This window comes from Acomys minous (genome assembly GCF_964271855.1).
Source record: "Acomys minous genome assembly, chromosome: 10".
NCBI classification, from domain to species: domain Eukaryota; kingdom Metazoa; phylum Chordata; class Mammalia; order Rodentia; family Muridae; genus Acomys; species Acomys minous.
This window is the reverse complement of record NC_140491.1, coordinates 109,298,114-109,316,922: the sequence shown is the minus strand read 5'-3', so window position 1 is coordinate 109,316,922 and position 18,809 is coordinate 109,298,114. Positions and strand designations below refer to the sequence as shown.

At 38.0% G+C, this 18,809-nt stretch overlaps 1 protein-coding gene and 1 long non-coding RNA gene across 7 annotated transcripts in view; one reads left to right on the top strand and one right to left on the bottom strand.

The window, feature by feature from the left end:
• Window positions 1-2,084, top strand: part of LNPK (lunapark, ER junction formation factor) — a 57,458-nt gene extending 55,374 nt beyond the window's left edge. For 5 of the 6 annotated variants that reach the window (XM_084797992.1, XM_084797990.1, XM_084797988.1 and 2 more), the window contains exon 13: window positions 577-2,084. In XM_084797992.1, the coding sequence (XP_084654118.1) occupies window positions 577-815 (239 nt within the window). In that variant the 3' untranslated portion in view covers window positions 816-2,084. The remainder of the gene's footprint in view (window positions 1-576) is intronic. The other variant, XM_084797991.1, reaches the window with a different exon arrangement.
• A 3,971-nt stretch (window positions 2,085-6,055) lies between these two features.
• LOC311606633 lies at window positions 6,056-15,269 on the bottom strand. Its single transcript, XR_014782374.1, has 3 exons — window positions 13,527-15,269; window positions 7,887-13,468; window positions 6,056-7,854 (listed from the first exon to the last, which is right to left on the bottom strand). It is a non-coding gene; the product is annotated as an uncharacterized lncRNA (long non-coding RNA).
• Window positions 15,270-18,809: the final 3,540 nt, after the last annotated feature.

Here is an 18,809-nt window from a genome sequence, read left to right as displayed (position 1 = left end):
GAGATTTAAGTTAAAACTCAAAAATAGAATTTAAAGGGAGTAAATATTCAGGTGGGGACTAAGAACACAACCTTCTGTATATATATGTGTGTGTACGTATGTATGTATGTGTGTGTATGTATGGGCAGGTTCACCCGCCCAGCGGTGGCACTGTCCACAGTCAGCTGGGCCCTCCCACATCAATCATTAATCAGGCAACGCTCCAGACCCACAGGCCAGTCTCAGAGTGGTAGTTCTTCAATTGCGTTCTCTTCCCAGGTGATTCAAGAAATCAGTAATACACTTGTAGTATTTCATTCTCTTGGGGCCTTGAGTTTTGCATGTTGAGCTAGCCGATGATCTTTAGAAGCTTATTGTGTATGAAATTATAAAGTATAGGTTTATTTTGTTCTATTACTCAGTTATACTAATTTCTAAATGGTATGTTATAGAATTAAGTACTTGTAGAATATTTAGTAGGTAATGTTAGATCATGCTTCTGTTTCATAGTATGTATGAATGTTTATCTTTGACTTGTCTTATTTAGCAGTTTGACATTTGAAGATCCCTGAAGTCTTATGTCTTCTCTCTTTTCAGAATCTTTAGAAGAACAAGATGTTCTTGATAATAGTACAGAGCAGAGAGATGACAAAATACCAGTTACAGAGCAGACGAGCCAAATGATTGAAAAAACATCTGGTTCAGAGGAGCCAGAGGAGGAACAAGAAGAGACTGAGACTGAGGAGACACCGGCAAACGAAGCCAAGTCAGCTGTTCTCAGAGCCGACTCTGTTTCTAATCTTGAACCAAGTGAAGACTCTTTGGTGGCAAAGTAGTAAATACTATGTGCCTTCAACTGGATATTTGTAATCTCGTTGATGTCAGTTATTGCTTTTTTTGTGGTACTCAAGAAAAAATTGCCTTCTAGGTATATGCTTAATATTATTTAAATTCATATTACCCAGCAAGTTCAGTGTGCCCAAGTCCTGGCATTGGGCATTGGAAGTAAGAGCACGTGGTATCAGTTAACATGCATAGATGTTAGATACTTGGTGCATTCTAAAGTTTTTTAAAAAGCATTTTTGTTTTCTATATGTATAACTTGTAAAAAAAAAAAACTCATTTTGACATAGGAACAATTTTGGCTAGCAACAATTTCTTTGATAGTGTTTAAGGTTTGAAACATAATTAAGATTTTGAATACTTCATCATTAAATTTTAACTCGAGATATTTGCCAGTGGGAGGAAATATCTTATTTAGGTGTTTACATTAAGCGATACTGAAAGCTGTAACCTTAATTACACAGGCATTGGTACGAATTCTTAATAAGAATGCAACTGAACAGTCAAGTACAGTGTTTCTTTTGATGTCTTTTATTTTGCAGCTGGGCCAAAGGCACATGATGTATATAGTTAGTTTATGTTTACATATTAACAAATAGGAAATACGTGTGCGCTTGACTGTACTTGAATTCTTGGTATTATTTATATTTGTAAAATAATAATGATACATAAATGCAGTGTGCGTGTGTGTGTGTGTGTGCGCGTGCATGTGTGTGTTTGTTAAGGAAAATAAAGATAACCTGGCAGTGGTTTTTTCTTTGTTAAATATCTAGACTTCTTCACATAGTGTTTGATGGATGACTTGACTATCTGAAAAAATATTGGTAGGGAGAGCTCACTATATGATAAACATATAGTAAATTATGGTGTTTTGTTTTCATTTAGAGTTTCAGATTCAGAGAAATAAGAAATTTAGTGTTTTCAATTAGAAGCAATTTTTTTTTCTGATTTTGAAACACATTATGCCATAGACAATTTTTAACTTTGAGAGACAAATATATTTTTAAGACAAGGCAATTGACTTTAATGAAGCTCGCTGGATTGAGTATGTATACCAGGCATCAAGTAGGAAGAATTTTGATGTAGACTAGTTATTCTTAAACATGATATGATAATTGACTGTAGCTTTCTTTTATGTGTCTTCTCCAGTACTGAACAACTGAACTGAATTTATGCCATAGAGGAGACGTGATAGTGTTGTTTGGCTAGTCTTTTGGCTATTAAATGTTTATTTAAATTAAAATCATTTTTAATCATTTAAATGTTTATTTTTGTGATTTAACACCTCATCTGAAGTGGTGTGTGTGTGTGTGTGTGTGTGTGTGTGTGTGTGTGTGTGTGTGTGTGTTTGTGTGTGTACCCAGTTTGTTAATGTTCTGAGGCATTTTAATGTAATGCCTGTAAATTCAAGCATGTGGAACTGAATGTGAATGTCAGCTTTGCACTCTTGGCATTTCTCCTAACCTCTTTGCATTTAGTTCATCTGTAAAGTGGGAAGAACAATACCAAGGTACTGGGATGATAAAAACAATTTATATGATGTGCCTACCTTTCTTGCTGGATATTGACTAGATATTAAGTTATATGGTAGAATTTATTATTATTATTATTATTATTATTATTATTATTATTATTATTATTATTATTATTATTGAAATTCTTGTGAAATATGGAAGGGCCACAGAGTCTTTCTCTGGCAGATAATGAATTTTAAAAGTGAATATTCAGTTTAGTTGCTCTGAACAGAAACAGTTTTCTCCATTAATGCTATCATATGCACATGTCTAAATGTTAGATTAAGGAAATGGAGAACTGAAGCTATAGAATGTAACTTTTTAAAAAGATGTGTTTATTTTTATTTTATGAGTATGAATCTTTCAATTGTGTGTATTTCTGTGTAGCACATATGTGGCAAGTATCTTCAGAGGCCAGAAAAGTGTACTAGGTCATCTGAAATGATAATTACAGATGATTGTGAGGTGCCACATGGGTGCAAGAGATTAAACTTGGCTGGAAGAGCAGAAAGTACCATTAATCACTAAACCATTTCTCCAGCATTATATAACCTATTGTTTTGTTTTTAAATTTTCACTACGTGTGTGTGTGTGTGTGTGTGTGTGTGTGTGTGTGTGTGTGTATGTGTGTGTGTGTGTTAGTAGCACTTTGTTGAGTCATGTTAAAAATGTTTTGTGTAAATGCTCAAAAATGAGTACATCAGAGAAAAAGAATATAATGGTAAAACCAAGCAGATATTACAAAAACATCTTCAAAAAGAAATATAAAGGGAGGAGCTAGAGAGGTGGCTCAGTGGTTAAGAGTGAGTCCTGCTCTCACCACATGCGGAGTCCCCATCTCAGCACCCAGTTGGGGGCTCATTCCTTCAGGTCCAGGTGCAGAGGATCTGGTGCCTTCTACCTGCCCTCTGAGGACACAAACTCATATGCACTCCTCCCCACAGATACACATAATTAAAAATAAAAACCCAAATCTTAAAAGGAGGTTAGTAAAATTAACACAACAGAGAATTGTTGGTGTGTTTTAGAACAAAATCTTATTTTGATATTATAATAGACAATGGCTGAAGAGAATGAGATTCCCCATTTCTGATTATTAAGACTAATGTAAGTGAGAGAAAGTAAGATGTTAAACCAGAGTGTTAACTTCCCTCTTCCTAAACAAAACGCTCAATAAACAGGTCATTGTTCAGTGTCCCTCTCGCTGTGTCCTCAGTGTGAGTGACAGACAGGGTTTGCCTTCTCTCTTTCCTACCCATCTCCCTTTACTGTAGCCATCGGAGTCTCCTCACAGTTCTGTGACTATGCTTTGCTCTTTCCGGCTCAAGTGTCAGCTTAAATTTTTTTTTCTGACAGAGATGCCCTCTTCATCTTTCTGTCTGAAGCTGACCCGCTGCCTTTCAGTCCTGTATCATGTCACGTTGTTTTTGCTCAGAACGCTTTTATTGCAGAGCATTTTGTTTTCTCATCAACTGTCTTCACAATTTACTTTTCTTCTGTCTATATGGTGAGAGTCTAGCAGCGGTGCTCCGCTCGTTTATCATGTGGATAACTTGACAATTCCAGCGAATGCTCTACAGGTCGTAACTCCTTCTCCGACTTGGCAGTTGGGTTTAGCTGAGGTTTTTTGAGACACATTTATCCTTAGGTTCTAGAACTACACTGCCATTATCTTTTCTTGTCTCTTGTTTTCAGTGTCCTTTGAAGACTTCCTCTGCCATCTTTATTTGGGTTTTTAAATTTTATTTTATTTTTGGTTTTCCAAGACAGGGTTTCTCTGTGTAGCCTTGACTGTCCTGGACTCACTTTGTAGACCAGCTTGGCTTTGAACTCACAGAGATCTGCCTGTCTCTGCCTCCTGAGTGCTGGGATTAAATGTATGTGCCACCATGCCTGGTGCCCCTTGTCATCTGTAAATGTTGATATCCTCTGGCTTGTACCTACTGTCAGTTCTTACTCTGCACATTCGTTCTCTGGGAGCACTCATCAATACCCAGCACTTAATCATTGCCTGCCTATGAATGTCAGATCTCTAGCTTGGTCTGTTTCTTTCTCTTCATAGCTATGATTTATTCAATGCATTGTGAAATTAGTATATTTTTAAAAGGACACTTGTTCAAACTTGTTTCTCATTTCACCAAATAGCATCACTATTCAAGTCTATTCCCTTTTCCCTCTGTATTCAAACTGTTTATCCACAGCTTCTTAATGCCCCCACCTCCACTGAATATTGCAATATAGTCCAGCATGGTCTGGAATTTATGACTTGTGGCCTCAGATTCCTGGATGCTGGAATCATTTCCATGAGCCACTGTGCCTTGTTCTCCTCTAAACACTTTACATTTATATTATTTTTCTGTCTCATTTAAATTAACAATGTGTCTGCATTTTTTCATCAAACAACATACTGCCTGCTATATGTATGTGAGTTTATACACAATTTTGTTTCTTGGGGAACAGTCCTGTGGAGATTTTATATCTTTAGTTAGGAAAGAAACAAGATGTTGAGAGAATAATCAACTTTCTCAGAGGTCTACATCTGGTATGTGGGAAATCCAAGATCTGAATGTAAGCAAATGCCTTGTGTTGACTTTTCCTCCTTAGTCTTCACAATGAACCCATGGCCTCATACATGCTAAGCACAGCTCTATTGCTGAGCTGTTTCTCCAGCTCCTAAAAAGCCATGCTTGCTGTCATCCTTGTACTGCCTTCTCATTCATGCCTCCATCACCTCAGGTAATGAAAGCTACCATTTACACTGTTTCTCTGTTTGCATCCTGCTGTTTCCCTATCCGTTCTGTGCAGTGCAGCTTCACACATTTGCTTCTGTCTTCAGTAATTTCTGTGTTTGAAAGAGGAGATCCAGACTTAACTATACTGAGTGGTAAAGTCTAGTGCAGTTTTCTTCCCAGTTGACTTTCACATCTTTTTTGCATTATAACTACTGTCACCACTACCTCCCCTCTACCACACACATAACTTTCAGTAAACATAGGTTATTTTCAGTGCTGCGTATATGCAAAGTTTCTCCTGGACTCCTCGATTTCTCAAACTCTTCCTCTTGAAATACCTCCTGTTTATTTAGATACTGAAGGAAGTTGTTGACTGGAGTAGCCCCACTTGGAACCCAAGGTTGGAAACTTTAATATTTATTAAACTATGTCTTTTTCATCATATAATCATTGTGCATATACTTCACAGTAGAACCAAGTCTGTAGGTGTGTGTGTGTGTGTGTGTGTGTGTGAGAGAGAGAGAGAGGGGGGGGTATGATACGGGGGAGGGATGGAGAGAGAAGAGAGAGGACAGAGAGATTGATTTGAAGTATGTAGTGATTGTCATTAAATAATACATACTGAGTTCCGTAATGTTAAATGATGGTCAGGGATAGTGGGCAGCTGAGCCAAGTCAGATCTTAATGTAAGACGGTTTATATTGAGCCACTGATTCTTCACTGTTTTGGTATTGGTAAGTTCATGCTTTCTTTAGCAACTTTATTCTGTTTCCAACTGACAGTACCGGCCTTAATTATTACATGACAGGTTAGATTTTTATATGTATCAATTGAAGGCTAGAATGAGGAGGACAGCTGTTTAGAGTGGTTGTGGGCAATGAAACTACTCTAGGAAGTTAGCAGGAAAAAGGTACTTAGTTTCTATGTGGCATAAAAATTATAGATAATAGAGTTGGGCACAGTAGCGCACACCTGTAATCTCAGCACTTGGAAGGCAGAGGCAGGTGGATCTCTGTGAGTTCCAGGTCAGCCTGGTCTACAGTGCAAGTCTAGGCCAACCAAAGATACACCTGACTAAAAAAAAAATCAAAACCAAGGAGACAAACAAAAAATTATAGAAGACATTGACATTACAGTTCATAAATGAAAGAATCATTTAATAAAAAGAAAGAAAAGAAAAAAGAAAAAGAAAAGAATGTTCCCCTGGGCTTTAAGACCTTCAGCTTGTACTGCTTTTAAAAAAATAAATTCAATATCAAGTAATGATGAATCAAGGTAGAAATGGTTGTGAATTGAGACCTGTTAGATCTTAATGATTTCACAATTTGGCTTATTTCAAGTTTATTAAATTTCTAAATGTATCAATACTACTGGCTAGTTATGAATTTAGACAATTATATAAATATGGAGAAGTTATGTCTTTGCAAACAATGAAAACTAAAATGACCGCAGTATTAAAACCTCATTTGAATTGCATCAATCTATGGGCAATCAATTTGTCTCAGCTTATTTGAACTGGCATTTTCTACATTTATTTATTTACTTACTACCTTTAGCCATTTTAGGGCCCAAGAGATGGTTCCTCAGGTAAAGGTGCCTGCTGCTAACTGATGATCTAAGTTGGACCTTGATTTCCAAGATGCACATAGCGGAAGGAGGGAACCAGCGCCCTCAGGTGCTCCTCTGACCTCTGTATGCCTGCTGTGGCAGTGTGTGCCCACACAGTATACTAATGAAATCAGTGTAAAAATAAGATAACTTTAAAAAAAATTGCTAAAGTCAGAGCTGAGAAGAGAAGTGTGTTCTGTGAGCATGAAGAGCTGGTTCGAGTCTGCAACACCTACGTAAAAGCTGGGAGTGGTTGCCGGGAGCTGCCCATCACTGAGGGGTGGTGACAGGTGGGTTCAGGAGCTCTCTGGCCTTCCCCTCTTTTTTCCCTTTGACATCAAAACTGATAAATGTTGGAAGTACTCTGAGAAGATTAAAAAGTGTTCTTAAAAACCTCCCTCAGTCCAGAATTCTTTGAAAAGAGGCCACATTTTTAGCTACTCAAGAATTTTACCAGATCCCTGGCGCTTGATTTAGGAAAACTGGGAGAAATTTATTTTCATGGAAATAGATATTTCTTAGTTTGCTTTGGAGGGTGTTGCAGGCAGGGCATTTGGTGCACATACTTGGAGTGCTGCCTGTTGGTCAGGCTCCAGGCCCTATCACGTGCATTCTCTTAGGGTTCTTCAGTGACTTCGAGGCTAGAAGTGTCACATGGAGACTAAGCTCGTTTCCTAACACTGGCTTATGGGGCTGCAAATAGGATTTGAACATGGCGGCTGTTTTGCTTTCCTTACTGCCTGTGCGCACTCCTTTGGTAATGGAAGGGACTGGGCTGAGCCCTCAGCCTCTCGTGCCTGTGTGGTATCACTCGTGCCGTTTGTTCTGGAGACACCTGGTTGCTTGGTATGTCTGCGTCTCAGTTCTCATTGCATCCTGGAGATAGACCGTGCTTCTTACTTATTGTTGCCTCGATCTCAAACCAAAGTAAACCAGACCTTGGCAGAGGATGCACCACAGGTATAATCACAAAATATATTCCTATTATTAAGTGATGGACTTGCTTTTGCCAGCACCAGAGGTCAATGTTCTGTTTCTGCCTGAAACTCCTCTGGATGATGGATTTGGGACTAAAGAGTTGTTGAGAACTTGCCCAAGTGCTAATTGAGGCTATCTTGTTTTGCTCTCTTGGTTACTGAAATAGGAGAGCCTCAATAACAGGAAAGAACTAAATTGACCTAAGTGCATGTAATGGGGTGAGAGAGTGGACCAATGCTCAAAAGAGCCTGTTGTTTGGGTTTACGAGATGCAGGTAAGATAATTTGGGCTCAGCAGTTTTGCTAATTCCTATGAGATGTGTAAAGATACACACACACACACACACACACACACACACACACACACACACACACACACACTCAGAGTTTCACTATGTATCTCTTGCTAGCTGTGTAGACCACACTGGCCTTAAACTTACAGAGATCCACCTGCCTCTGTCCCCAGACTGTTGTGATTAAAGCCATGCACTACCACACCTGGCTCTGGGTTGGCTTTCATTTACCTTTTCCTAAGCCATTTGACGCTATGACTGATGTTCACTTAGAACTAACTTACCTTGCTGCTTTTTGACATCTGGATCTAGTGGGGCCTAGATACCCATACACACTTTTATGCAGAGTAATTTAAGAATATTTCTTTTTTCAATATGTAGGCCAGTATATAGATTTTAAAGTTGGGTACTTGCCTCAAAGCTAAACAGAGCAAAAAGAAATGTATCCTGTGCCTGTACAAGTATAATTAAGACATTCCAGTGTGTGTTTTATGAACTATAAGCTGCTTCCTAAAAATGAAACTAGTTACCCATGTCTTACCATTAGCAAGAATTCCAAAGGCATTTTTTTTTTAAGTTACAGTGGTTTGCTTTATACAATCTTTCAAAGGAAATACTTGGAATAAACTTATTCTCAACTATGTGTTCATGTAGCTCTAGTGTATGGGTTTTCAGATTAGAATGCTCTGAGTCTTGTAACTGAAATTGAATAAAATGAATAAAACTGATTCTTGAGACCTATTTTGGTTGAACATTGTGTATGGATCCTTGCTGTTCCTTTTCAGCACATTTTTCCCTGTGGTTTTTGAAGATCTAAATTCCTTTTGGTTGTGAGACCTGTCTTCCCTTAAATATGGCAATCTCCTGTAGTTGAGCTTATTTCAGAACAGCCACAGACAGGCAGGATGGCTCAGTGGGTAAAGCCACTTGCTGCCAATCCTGACTACTTAATTCAGTCCCAAGGGCTTGCGTAGTAAAAGGGAAAGAAGTAACTCTAGAAAATTGTGCTTTGGCTTCCACACATGGACCATGACACATGTGCTCCCACCTCAAATAAATAATATAATAATAAATTATAGTCGACTGAACACAGAGATTTTCTTTCTGCTGTTCTCTGCTCTCCTGCTGTCCCCTGGCCACTGATGGAGACTAGCAACTGTTCAGGTTTCAGTAGATTCTGATAAGACAAATTTGTCCACCCAACAAACACTAGTTTTGAATCTAATATGCCACAGCAGTACTGAGTTGTATGCCGGCAGGATCCTATGTGTGTATAGTGGGGGAGGGGCGAGAGAAGGGATGCCTTGTCTTCTGATGAGGAGGCCCCCTCTCGGGCTGCTGCATGCCAGAGCGACTGCAGCTGCCACTCCTGTCCTCCACAGGGCCTTCCCCAGGCCTGCAAACGTTTGTGCCTTGTGGGGCTTTTATGATCTCTAAAGAGTGATTTATGTCCTTATTTTTGCATTATTGTCCACAAGATGCTGCCCTCTGTCAGAGGGCCTGGACTATTTAATTTTTTAGACCTTTGTCTTCATTAGTATAGCAATGTTTGCTTGTAATTGTTGTACTAGACCTCCTTGATAAGCTAAGATGCTGGGAGATTCATAATGTTGACATCTAACCTTGCCACTGACTTCTTGACCCTTCTGCTTCTGAAACATAGGTTCATTTTTTTTTTAAACCAAGGTAAAACTCCATCTATTTTTCACACATTGTGGGCAGTTTAAAGGTTGGTCAGAATCAGATATTGTGCTTTCAAATTTGATAATGTATGAGTACAGAAGGTTGACCTTTGTTTCATAGTCATATATCAACATGACATGAGCAGTAGATGCAGCAATTACCCTTAGTACATTGAAATGGTGCTTTAGTTTCCATCTTTCATGCAATTATTGCAAAAAATTTAAAACATTTAAATTACAGTTGTGAAATTTGTAAAGTTTAGTATTTTTTGAAATAGTTGTAACATGTTTATTTTCAGTACAAGCTTGATCTTCATAAGATCCACTTGTTCACTAATAAAGATTGTTACTTATTGCTCTAATAACAGGCAGATTAATGTAAAGCTAATTTGTATTCTAAGAATAAGTTTTAACACACAGCTCAAGGAAGTTTTATCAAATGTTTTTTAATACATATGCCAATGGTCAACTAAATGAATATTTAGTGATAATAAGGACCCTTTTATCATGACACAGTGCTGCATATAGGTTATGTAGGATTTTTTGTCCCAGTATTCACTTAGTCATTCATTTTCCCTCTAATGAATGCTACCCATGAGCTAGGCATTAGGGACAGAAGCAAGAATGGGACCCTGTTCTCAGGAGGTCATAGTGCCTGTGTCTTGTCTGATAGCCTGGTGCCACCATGAGAAGTTCTGAGATGAGAACACAGCAACTTCACTTAATTAAATGGTAAGTGCATTGGATTTAAAGTGAGGGACCAAGTCTGCATTTGGTTCTACACCATGCAGAACAATGATGTGAGGATGTTATATGACTTCTCAGAGGGCTCTTTTCATTGAGTAGAAAAAGAAAAAACCTAATATATAGAGATGCTATGAAATGGGGACTGACTTTCACACGAACTCTGGTGCCCCATATTTGACCATGTCCCCTGGATAGGAAGGACTGGTGGCACTCAGAGGAAGGATAGCAGGCTACCAAGAAGAGACTTGGTACCCTATGAGCATATATAGGGGGAGGAGGTCCTCCTCAGTCACAGTCATAGGGGAGGGGAGTGAGGGAGGATACAAGGGATGGGATAACAATTGAGATGTAATATGAATAAATTAATAAAATATATTTTAAAAATAATAAAATATAAAAACCTAAAAAGGAAAAAAGAAAAAAGTGATAGCGCCCCTTTTTGTACTAATACTAACATCATCAGACTTAAAAGCATGGCTAGGCCAGTGTGGCCCTGAGTGGTAAATTTCTTTCTGTAGTTCTCATCCTGTCTTAATTGCTCCCTGACTCAGTTTGTTGTATGTACGCACACATTGTTCCTGGAAGAGAACACAAATCTCATTTAATTTCCTAAGAGGACCAGGAGTCAAAGGAGGGAGGCCATTGTGCCATGAAGAGATGACTTACCAAAGGATTACTTAGCATTATAGTGGTGCTTAGCAGTAGTAGTTTTAAATTATAGTAATTTTACTGATGTAGAAAACTGAATGGCTCTTCGAGCAATAGGGAATTCTTTAAAGCTCCTCATGGACAGAAGCCATTCTGCTTGGTACAAAGGAAGCAGTGTTGTATCAAGTGATAAGACGAATGTAAACTGTGTTCAGAGTGTTTTGGACTCCTGACGGCTTTATTGATGATGACTTTTGTATGGAAGACTGGCTGAAATGTGTCATATTTTTAAGTTTTGAAAATAAGAGTATTGTGAGGAATCAGTACGTTTGGTATTCTAAATACTGTATTTCTATTTACTCCAGTCCCTTTCATTCTTTAGTTGTTTCCAGTTCTCAGAATCTCCTGCTTCTGTAATGATGTCATAAAATTAATTTCCTCTCGCCCTTGTCTTTTTCTCTGTCTTGTTTTTATCCTTGCAGTAGTGGAGATTCAACCCAGGACCCAGTCGAAGCACTCTTCCACTGAACTTTATCCCTAGCACTGAAAACTTCTGTGAAGCTATTTGACAGCTTTCTATCTTTTTAACACATTGTTTTCTATCCCATGGGGTTGTGTTTTAATTTTTAGTCCCTTCAGATGGTATATTTTATAAAATATAACAAGTATATATCTAGCTATATTGTTGAAGCAGAACTGGGTCCAAGCAATGTAGTTCCTGTGTGGGACCAGAATTTGCTTCTTGTAACTATTTTTCACATGTACTGCTGTTATCAAACTCTAGAATCAGTCACAGTCTACTTGCTATTGTCTGAGGCTTTGTAGGCAGTTGCCACCAGTAAGAGACCACAACACTTTAACTTACTTTTTACAGCCACGGAGCAGCTGCCAATGGTAATGGGTTTTCCCCTCCCATACAGGCAGCTGACAGCATGGATGCTTTTACCTCAATTTCTCCTCCTTAATTTCCTCTTCTGCATTCATTGTTTCAGTTTGAATTCTTTTAGTGAAAAATAGATCATAATGTTCAGAATGGAAGTGAGAGTCTTTAATTTCTTTGAATATTTCTAAAAATTTAAAACAATGGTGTGAGGAATGCTCATTTAACATTAAGAGAAGAATGGACACATTGTTACACATTGCATATGGTCTATGCATATTAGACAAAATAGACGTGTGTATGTGTGTGTGTGTGTGTGTGTGTGTGTGTGTGAGAGAGAGAGAGAGAGAGAGAGAGAGAGAGAGAGAGAGAGAGAGAGAGAGACGAAGAAGAAGAAGAAGAAAAAGGAGAGGAGAGGAGAGAGAGATGTTGCACATAGGAAGAACTTGAAAGAAATATAACAATGTTTTGACTGTATTTTAACTTAGGGTATGTATTTTTCTTATGTTTTCTAAATTTACTATAAAATTCACTACTCATTCTTCTTTTTATCTACATTTACTATTCTAAAATAAATTCAAAATCTAAAACAATGGCCGATTGCCAATCGCTGTTACAGAAAGATCACCAGATCTCAGTTAATACTCATAGCCTTAAATTCAGAACATTTTTATATGTGTAAGTCTTTTGGGAAAGACTTTCAGCTTTAAAAGTGGGATAGAATCAATCTGGGAAGAAAAAAGTTTATGTGAGCAATAACATCCAGAGACCTCTGTTACCCAGGAAATGGAGAGGAGGAATGGCTGTGCTACGAATGATACAGCATTAAGAATTAGGAAGCAACCAGAGCTCCCATAACTTCCAGGAGCTTAAAGCACTCTTCGCTTGTGTGACACTGTGAAAGTCCTCTCCCACATTTGCATATTTCCTCTTTATGTGCACAGATATAGACATGCACAGCTCATTAACTCTTCTAATTAAGAGAAATGAATTAAAGCTTTTGTCTTCTAGTAAGTACTTATTTTTTATATTTAATGTGATACCATAATCATTGATCCATTAAAATATTTCTTTGGACATCTTAGAACTGTGCTCTTATAGAGACTGTTTCTTCCTAAATCTGGCTTTGGGCATAAATTTAAAAGTGGTTCTGCTATAGTGTGAAGTAATGCATGCTAGTATAGTTTAGAATTTTCAGGCAACAAAGAACAGTTACCGCAAAATGTGATACAGGCCTCACAAATTGATAATTTATGATAATTTGTAATAGGTTTGGAAATTAATTTGACTATTTAGGAGGTTAAAATAGATTTATAGTATATATGAGGTTGTTGTAGTGCTATTAAGAGTTACATGATTCAGATGTTTGACTGTGTGTAAGAGTGTAATTGGAGGCACTTTGGTGTATTAGTGTCCTATGGGGCAGGACTGTTATTGACTGAGCACTGAGTAGATATCCAGCCTGTTTATGATTCTTTGGAAGACACATTTTTTTTTCAAGATAGGATTTCTCTGTGTAGCCTTGGCTGTCCTGGACTCACTTTGTAGACCAGGCTAGCCTCGAACTCACAGAGATCCACCTGCCTCTGCCTCCTGAGTGCTGTAATTAAAGGCGTGTGCCACCACCACCCAACTTTGGAATATACAATTTGTATCTCCATCTTGTAGATAAGGAAACTGATATTCAAAGTTAACTAATGAGTGTATGGTCACTCCATAAATGGCAGAGGCAAGATCTGCATCTAGTTATCTGTTGTGTATTTCGTGTATCCTCTGCTCTTAATTAACCATTTGACAAGGTTGGATTTTTACTACCATTTTCCTTTATCTTGTGTACTTTACAATGATTAAGGCACACTGTAATGATGATATTTAAAGTATATACTGAAGAATTTGTTGATCAGGTTTCCTGAAGCTCTGTTGCAGATATTACTAAGAAACTAAAGAGTATTTACTGTGTATTGGCTTCTCTACTTAGTAGTAGGAAATACTGTATCCTTTCTGCTTGCACCATTTACTATAAATCTTCTAGGATATCACAGAATGAAATTAGTTTGCAACAACACAAAAGATAATTGAAGTTGTTCTGTGCATAAATGCATAAATTCATAAATTAAATTTCTATTCTTGGTGCTGAATAAATTTCTAAAACATTTATATTCTTTGATTCTGTGTCATTTAATAAATTGTCTTTCAGATGAACATGATATTGTATGCCTGTAATCCCAGGCCTTGGGAGGCGGGGCTAGGAGCATCATAAATTCCAGGCTACCATGGATACCATGACAGTTCCTAGGCTAGAATAGACTACACAGTGTAAAACTGTTTAGAAAACCAAGCAACCACAACAGAAGACCTTTCCAATAAGATATTCCCTAAAGCATGAAAAGAAGTATGCATTTATTATCTCATCAAAGTGTTGGTTCTGAGTCCACACTGTTCGTTTTGTTGTTGCTGTTGTATTGTTGTTTTACAAAAAAAAAAAAAAAAAAATGCAGACTTCTATACTGACTGGATGTTCAGTGGGGAACCAGTGTTCCTTAGGTAGCTTCAACTGTCTCTTTAGCACAGTGCTTAGCAAGATGTGGTTCTCCACAGTTGAACTGATTTTATTTTTTAGTAAGGCACTGTGCTCCAGTATCAATATTCACCTTCACTAAGATTTAAAGTTTTTCACCAGAATGATAAAATTCTTAGTTTTAGATTTTCTTGTGCCTGCAGGTCTTTGCTTTGGTACAGTGGAAGCTAGGGAGGGAGGAGGACAAATGGCTGCTGCCCACAGCTCCCGGGCCCAGAGCTTTGCCTGGAGGAACAGGTGGCGCCCAGTTGTCTGTCTTCATTTAAGCTGTGGATCTACAAAACCTGTATGCCTGACTCCTTCCCTTACATTCTCATGTGTCATCCTTATCTACTGTACCGTGCTCACCCAGAACACTTTCATCTCTAGTACATTGCAAGTTCTGTTGAATCTGGGGCGATGATCAATCTTTCCCTTAGTTCTTTATGTACTCACATGTGTTTTTCATAATTCCTATTTAAATGTAATTCTTGTACCATGGTAGTTGCAAAGAATATACTTTCTACAAATACACACTGTGGCAGATTATTGCCAGATGTCTGATAGTTGGGTAAGTGTGAGACTCTGGTGCTGTCAAGAACTTCAGCAGAGTGGTGAAGAGTAGACCGTCCTTTTCCAACCACCTCTGGTCAAGCTCCCAAGAACAGTCCTGGGACCTTATAGTCTTTGCAGGCAATGACATTCTTTCCAAAAGTCAAGGGAACTCTTTTTTTTCAAACTTATTTAAAATTTTAATATCATGTTGTGCTTTATAGAATCGCCAGATTTTTTCTCAAATGCTTGACTCATCCTCCCACAGGATGATGTGACCCCCCCCCCCCCCCAGGATTGTATCTTTGATAGTTTAAGGATAGCTCTTACATGAAAATTATAATGTAAAATAAAGCTAAAGAGACTGATTGAAAGCTAAAATTCCAAATGCTTAAAAACATCTTCTAGTAAATCTATATTGAAGACTTTCTTGTATTTTGTTTCAATGGTTTATTCTGTTAAAAAAGCTACAGCACAAGATGTAGCTCAGTGTGAAGCGCTCTTGGCAGCATGTGTGAGGCCCTGGATCCCACTCTTAAGACCACAAAAGGCCTCGAGCAAAAACATTTGTACCGTAACTTTTGACTTATATAAGATTATGACTCCTTTCAGATCTCAGTTCTTGAGTGTTGAGTCAAAACCATCATTGCCTCTTTATTTAAAAGGTGTTTAGTCATCACATTACAAATTCTACAAAGCTAGAGAGATGGCTCAGTTATTAAAAGCTCTTGATGCCCTTTCAGAAAACCCAGGTTCATTTCCAGCACTCGTGTGCAGCTCACAGCCATCTGGGAATTCATGTTCCGGGGGACTCATCACTGTCTTCTGGCTTACTTGGTCACCGGGCAGGCATGTACACAGTTCACATGCATATAGACATGCAGATTTATAAGACAATCGAAAATAAATGTCTTTAAAAAGTCCATTTCTGGTAACAATTTCGTATTTCATAATATATGAACATAAGACTATAATTACGTGATAGTTTAATTTGTAATTATTTTTGTTCTTAGCTGTGAGGCTTTGCTTGCCATGATTACTGACTCCATTTTTAATGTAGAAATGCAGCAATCTTAAATGATGCACATACAAATATATTTTATAGTAAATTTAGCACCAAGAAGCCACTAATTTGTGTCCTTACTAATGAGCTATATTTTGTAATACATAAGTGCTCTGAATTGCAATTTATAATATGAATGTTTCTGCAAGATAGATGTTGGCTGACTCCAGCTGTGCAGCCATAAACTTACCATGGATACTCAGATAGCAACTTGCAGTCTCTGACCTGGTTATATTCGTCACTCCCCTTTCTTGTCCATTAAAACTAATTTCTTTATTATCATCAGCATTCAGTAGCAAATATATTATAATCTCCCCACCTAGTAGAAAAAATACTTGTTGCCAAAAATATCTGTTTTGTTCTCTGCTATGTTTACAATACCTGTAAGATGGTAGGTTGTCAATAAAAAATTTGAATTCTCTTGGTATAATCTATGTGTTTCTAAGCATTAGCAAGTAGGCTAGCTATTCCTGGGTCTTCTGTAGCAGAGAGGAACAAGATGGTTTATGTAAAGGAGAGTCTCCTGCTAATTATTCCATTCTCAGGAATTGTAACTGAAGTATTTTGGCTTAAGAGAGTTGCTCTTCTTTGGCTGCTGTTTTATTCCTTTCATTCTTTGAGAATTTTGTGCAATGTGTTTTGATCATCTTCACCCTCCTCCAACTCCTCTCGGGTTGTCCCTTCCCAACCCACCGAACCTTGTGTGCTTTCTTGTTTTTCTCATCAAATTCAATTTGTGCTGCCTGTATATTCTTGGATGTGTGGCCTTCCACCAGTGTGATCGATTTACCAAGGGCAAAACTCTTAAAGAAGACTGGCTCTGTTTTCCACCAGCTATCACTTGCCAGTAGCTTCTCTGCCAGAGGCTGAGCTTCATGTCCACCTTCCCTGTCCATGCTGGGCTTCTGTCTGAAGTGAGCTTGCATGGGGCTAGTGCACGGGGTCATACTGCTGAATTCATATGTGCAGCTGCTCTGCTCATCCAGAAGACACCGGTTCCTTTTACTGCTTCACCACTTCTGGCAGTTCCACAGTGACCCCAGGAGGAGGGCATGTGATGCAGATACCCCATTTAGAGCTAAGCATTCTGCAGAACTTATTCCTTGCACCTCGACCAGTTGTGGGTCTCTCTGTTCATTTACATTGATTTGCAAATAGATGCAAATCAGTTTCCCTGATGAGGAACCAGATATACATTAGCCTATGGGCATAATGATGTGTAATTGGAAGTTGATTTAATACTATATCCATTTAATAGAGTATGAGTAGTAGGTTCTTCCCTCGTGCCTATGATCTGTCTAACCACAGATTATTGGCCTGACAGTGGTGCCTAGGTATGAGTTTCATCTTGTCGAGTGGGACTTAAATCCAATTCAAAAGTGGTTGGTCACTCCCATGATGCTGTTATTACACTAGTGTGCTTATCTTGCCAGCGCAGACATTATTTTAGCTTTCAGACTTGAAAGCTGGCTAAGGTTGATGATTATTTTTCTCCTTTGGCGTGTGCAAAGTTAGCCAATATGGATGAGAGTTTGTCAGGATCAACGATTTAGTCATGCTCTGTGGCTCAAATACATGATGTCTTCGGCAATAGAGTCTTATCAAGTTATGTAAGTTGACCAATAGCACTGGCAGTAGCCTATAATATTTGAGAGGGATGGGTCTATGGCACCTTATGCTAGCCATCAACTTAAAAGGAAGTAACTCATTCTTATCATAGGTATTCTTTGCTTGCTTTTGTTAGTCTGTCATGTTTAGTAGAGGCATTGCCATCCTGTTATGGGGTAGCCTCATTTTGTTTCTATCAATCTATCAATCTATCTATCTATCTATCTATCTATCATCTATCTACCTCATCATCTATCTACCATCTACATATATATGTAATTTTTTTAAGGAAGCTTTTACAGTAGAAGGATTCCATATGGGTTTTCAAAAGACATTTAGTGTTAACTGTCTCTCCCCATATTTCTTCCTTCTTCCACATTTAGTCTTCCTAGTTTCCCCCTTTATCTTTATAACATTCTATTCCATTTTTGCTTTCTCAAAGATTTCCTCATCTTCCCCAGTCCCTTATGAGATGGCTAACTTCTGTGGTTATTTGGATTAATTAAAACACACATCTAAAGCTGAAAAGCTAACATCTACTTATCAGAGAAAACATGCACTATTTGTCTTCTTTGGACCCAAACTGATGGCAAGGCCTTATTGCTGAAGATAAAACTTATAAAACCTGGAGACACTGAGCTGGCGACCAGAGCTTCACTCCCACCAACTAAAGGTGCTGTGTATTCCTCTCGTAGGAGGAGAAAAGCCATCAAAATCAACTCAGGAAGATTGTGTCTAGCTCCACGGATTCATATGCAAATTTTGTTTTTTTCTTAACAGCCGAATAATATTCCATTGTGTAGGGGTACCACATTTTCATCATCTGTTCATCAGTTGACGGTTATCTAGGCTGTTTCTATTTCCTGACTACTGTGTCTATAGCAACAATGAACATAGATAAGCAAATATCACTATATAGAGTCTTGGGGGGCGGGATTAAAAGAGAACAAAAGGTAAGAAAGTCAGAATTTTGAGGAAAAACTATTAAAATTCTGAATAAAATTTTATTTAATATATTTAAATACTTTAAAATAACATATTCAAATGGTATGACTTACAAAGACTTAAATAAGTAACTGAGGCTCTCTCCCATTTCCCTTCAATTGCCTACAGTCTCTGTCACCAT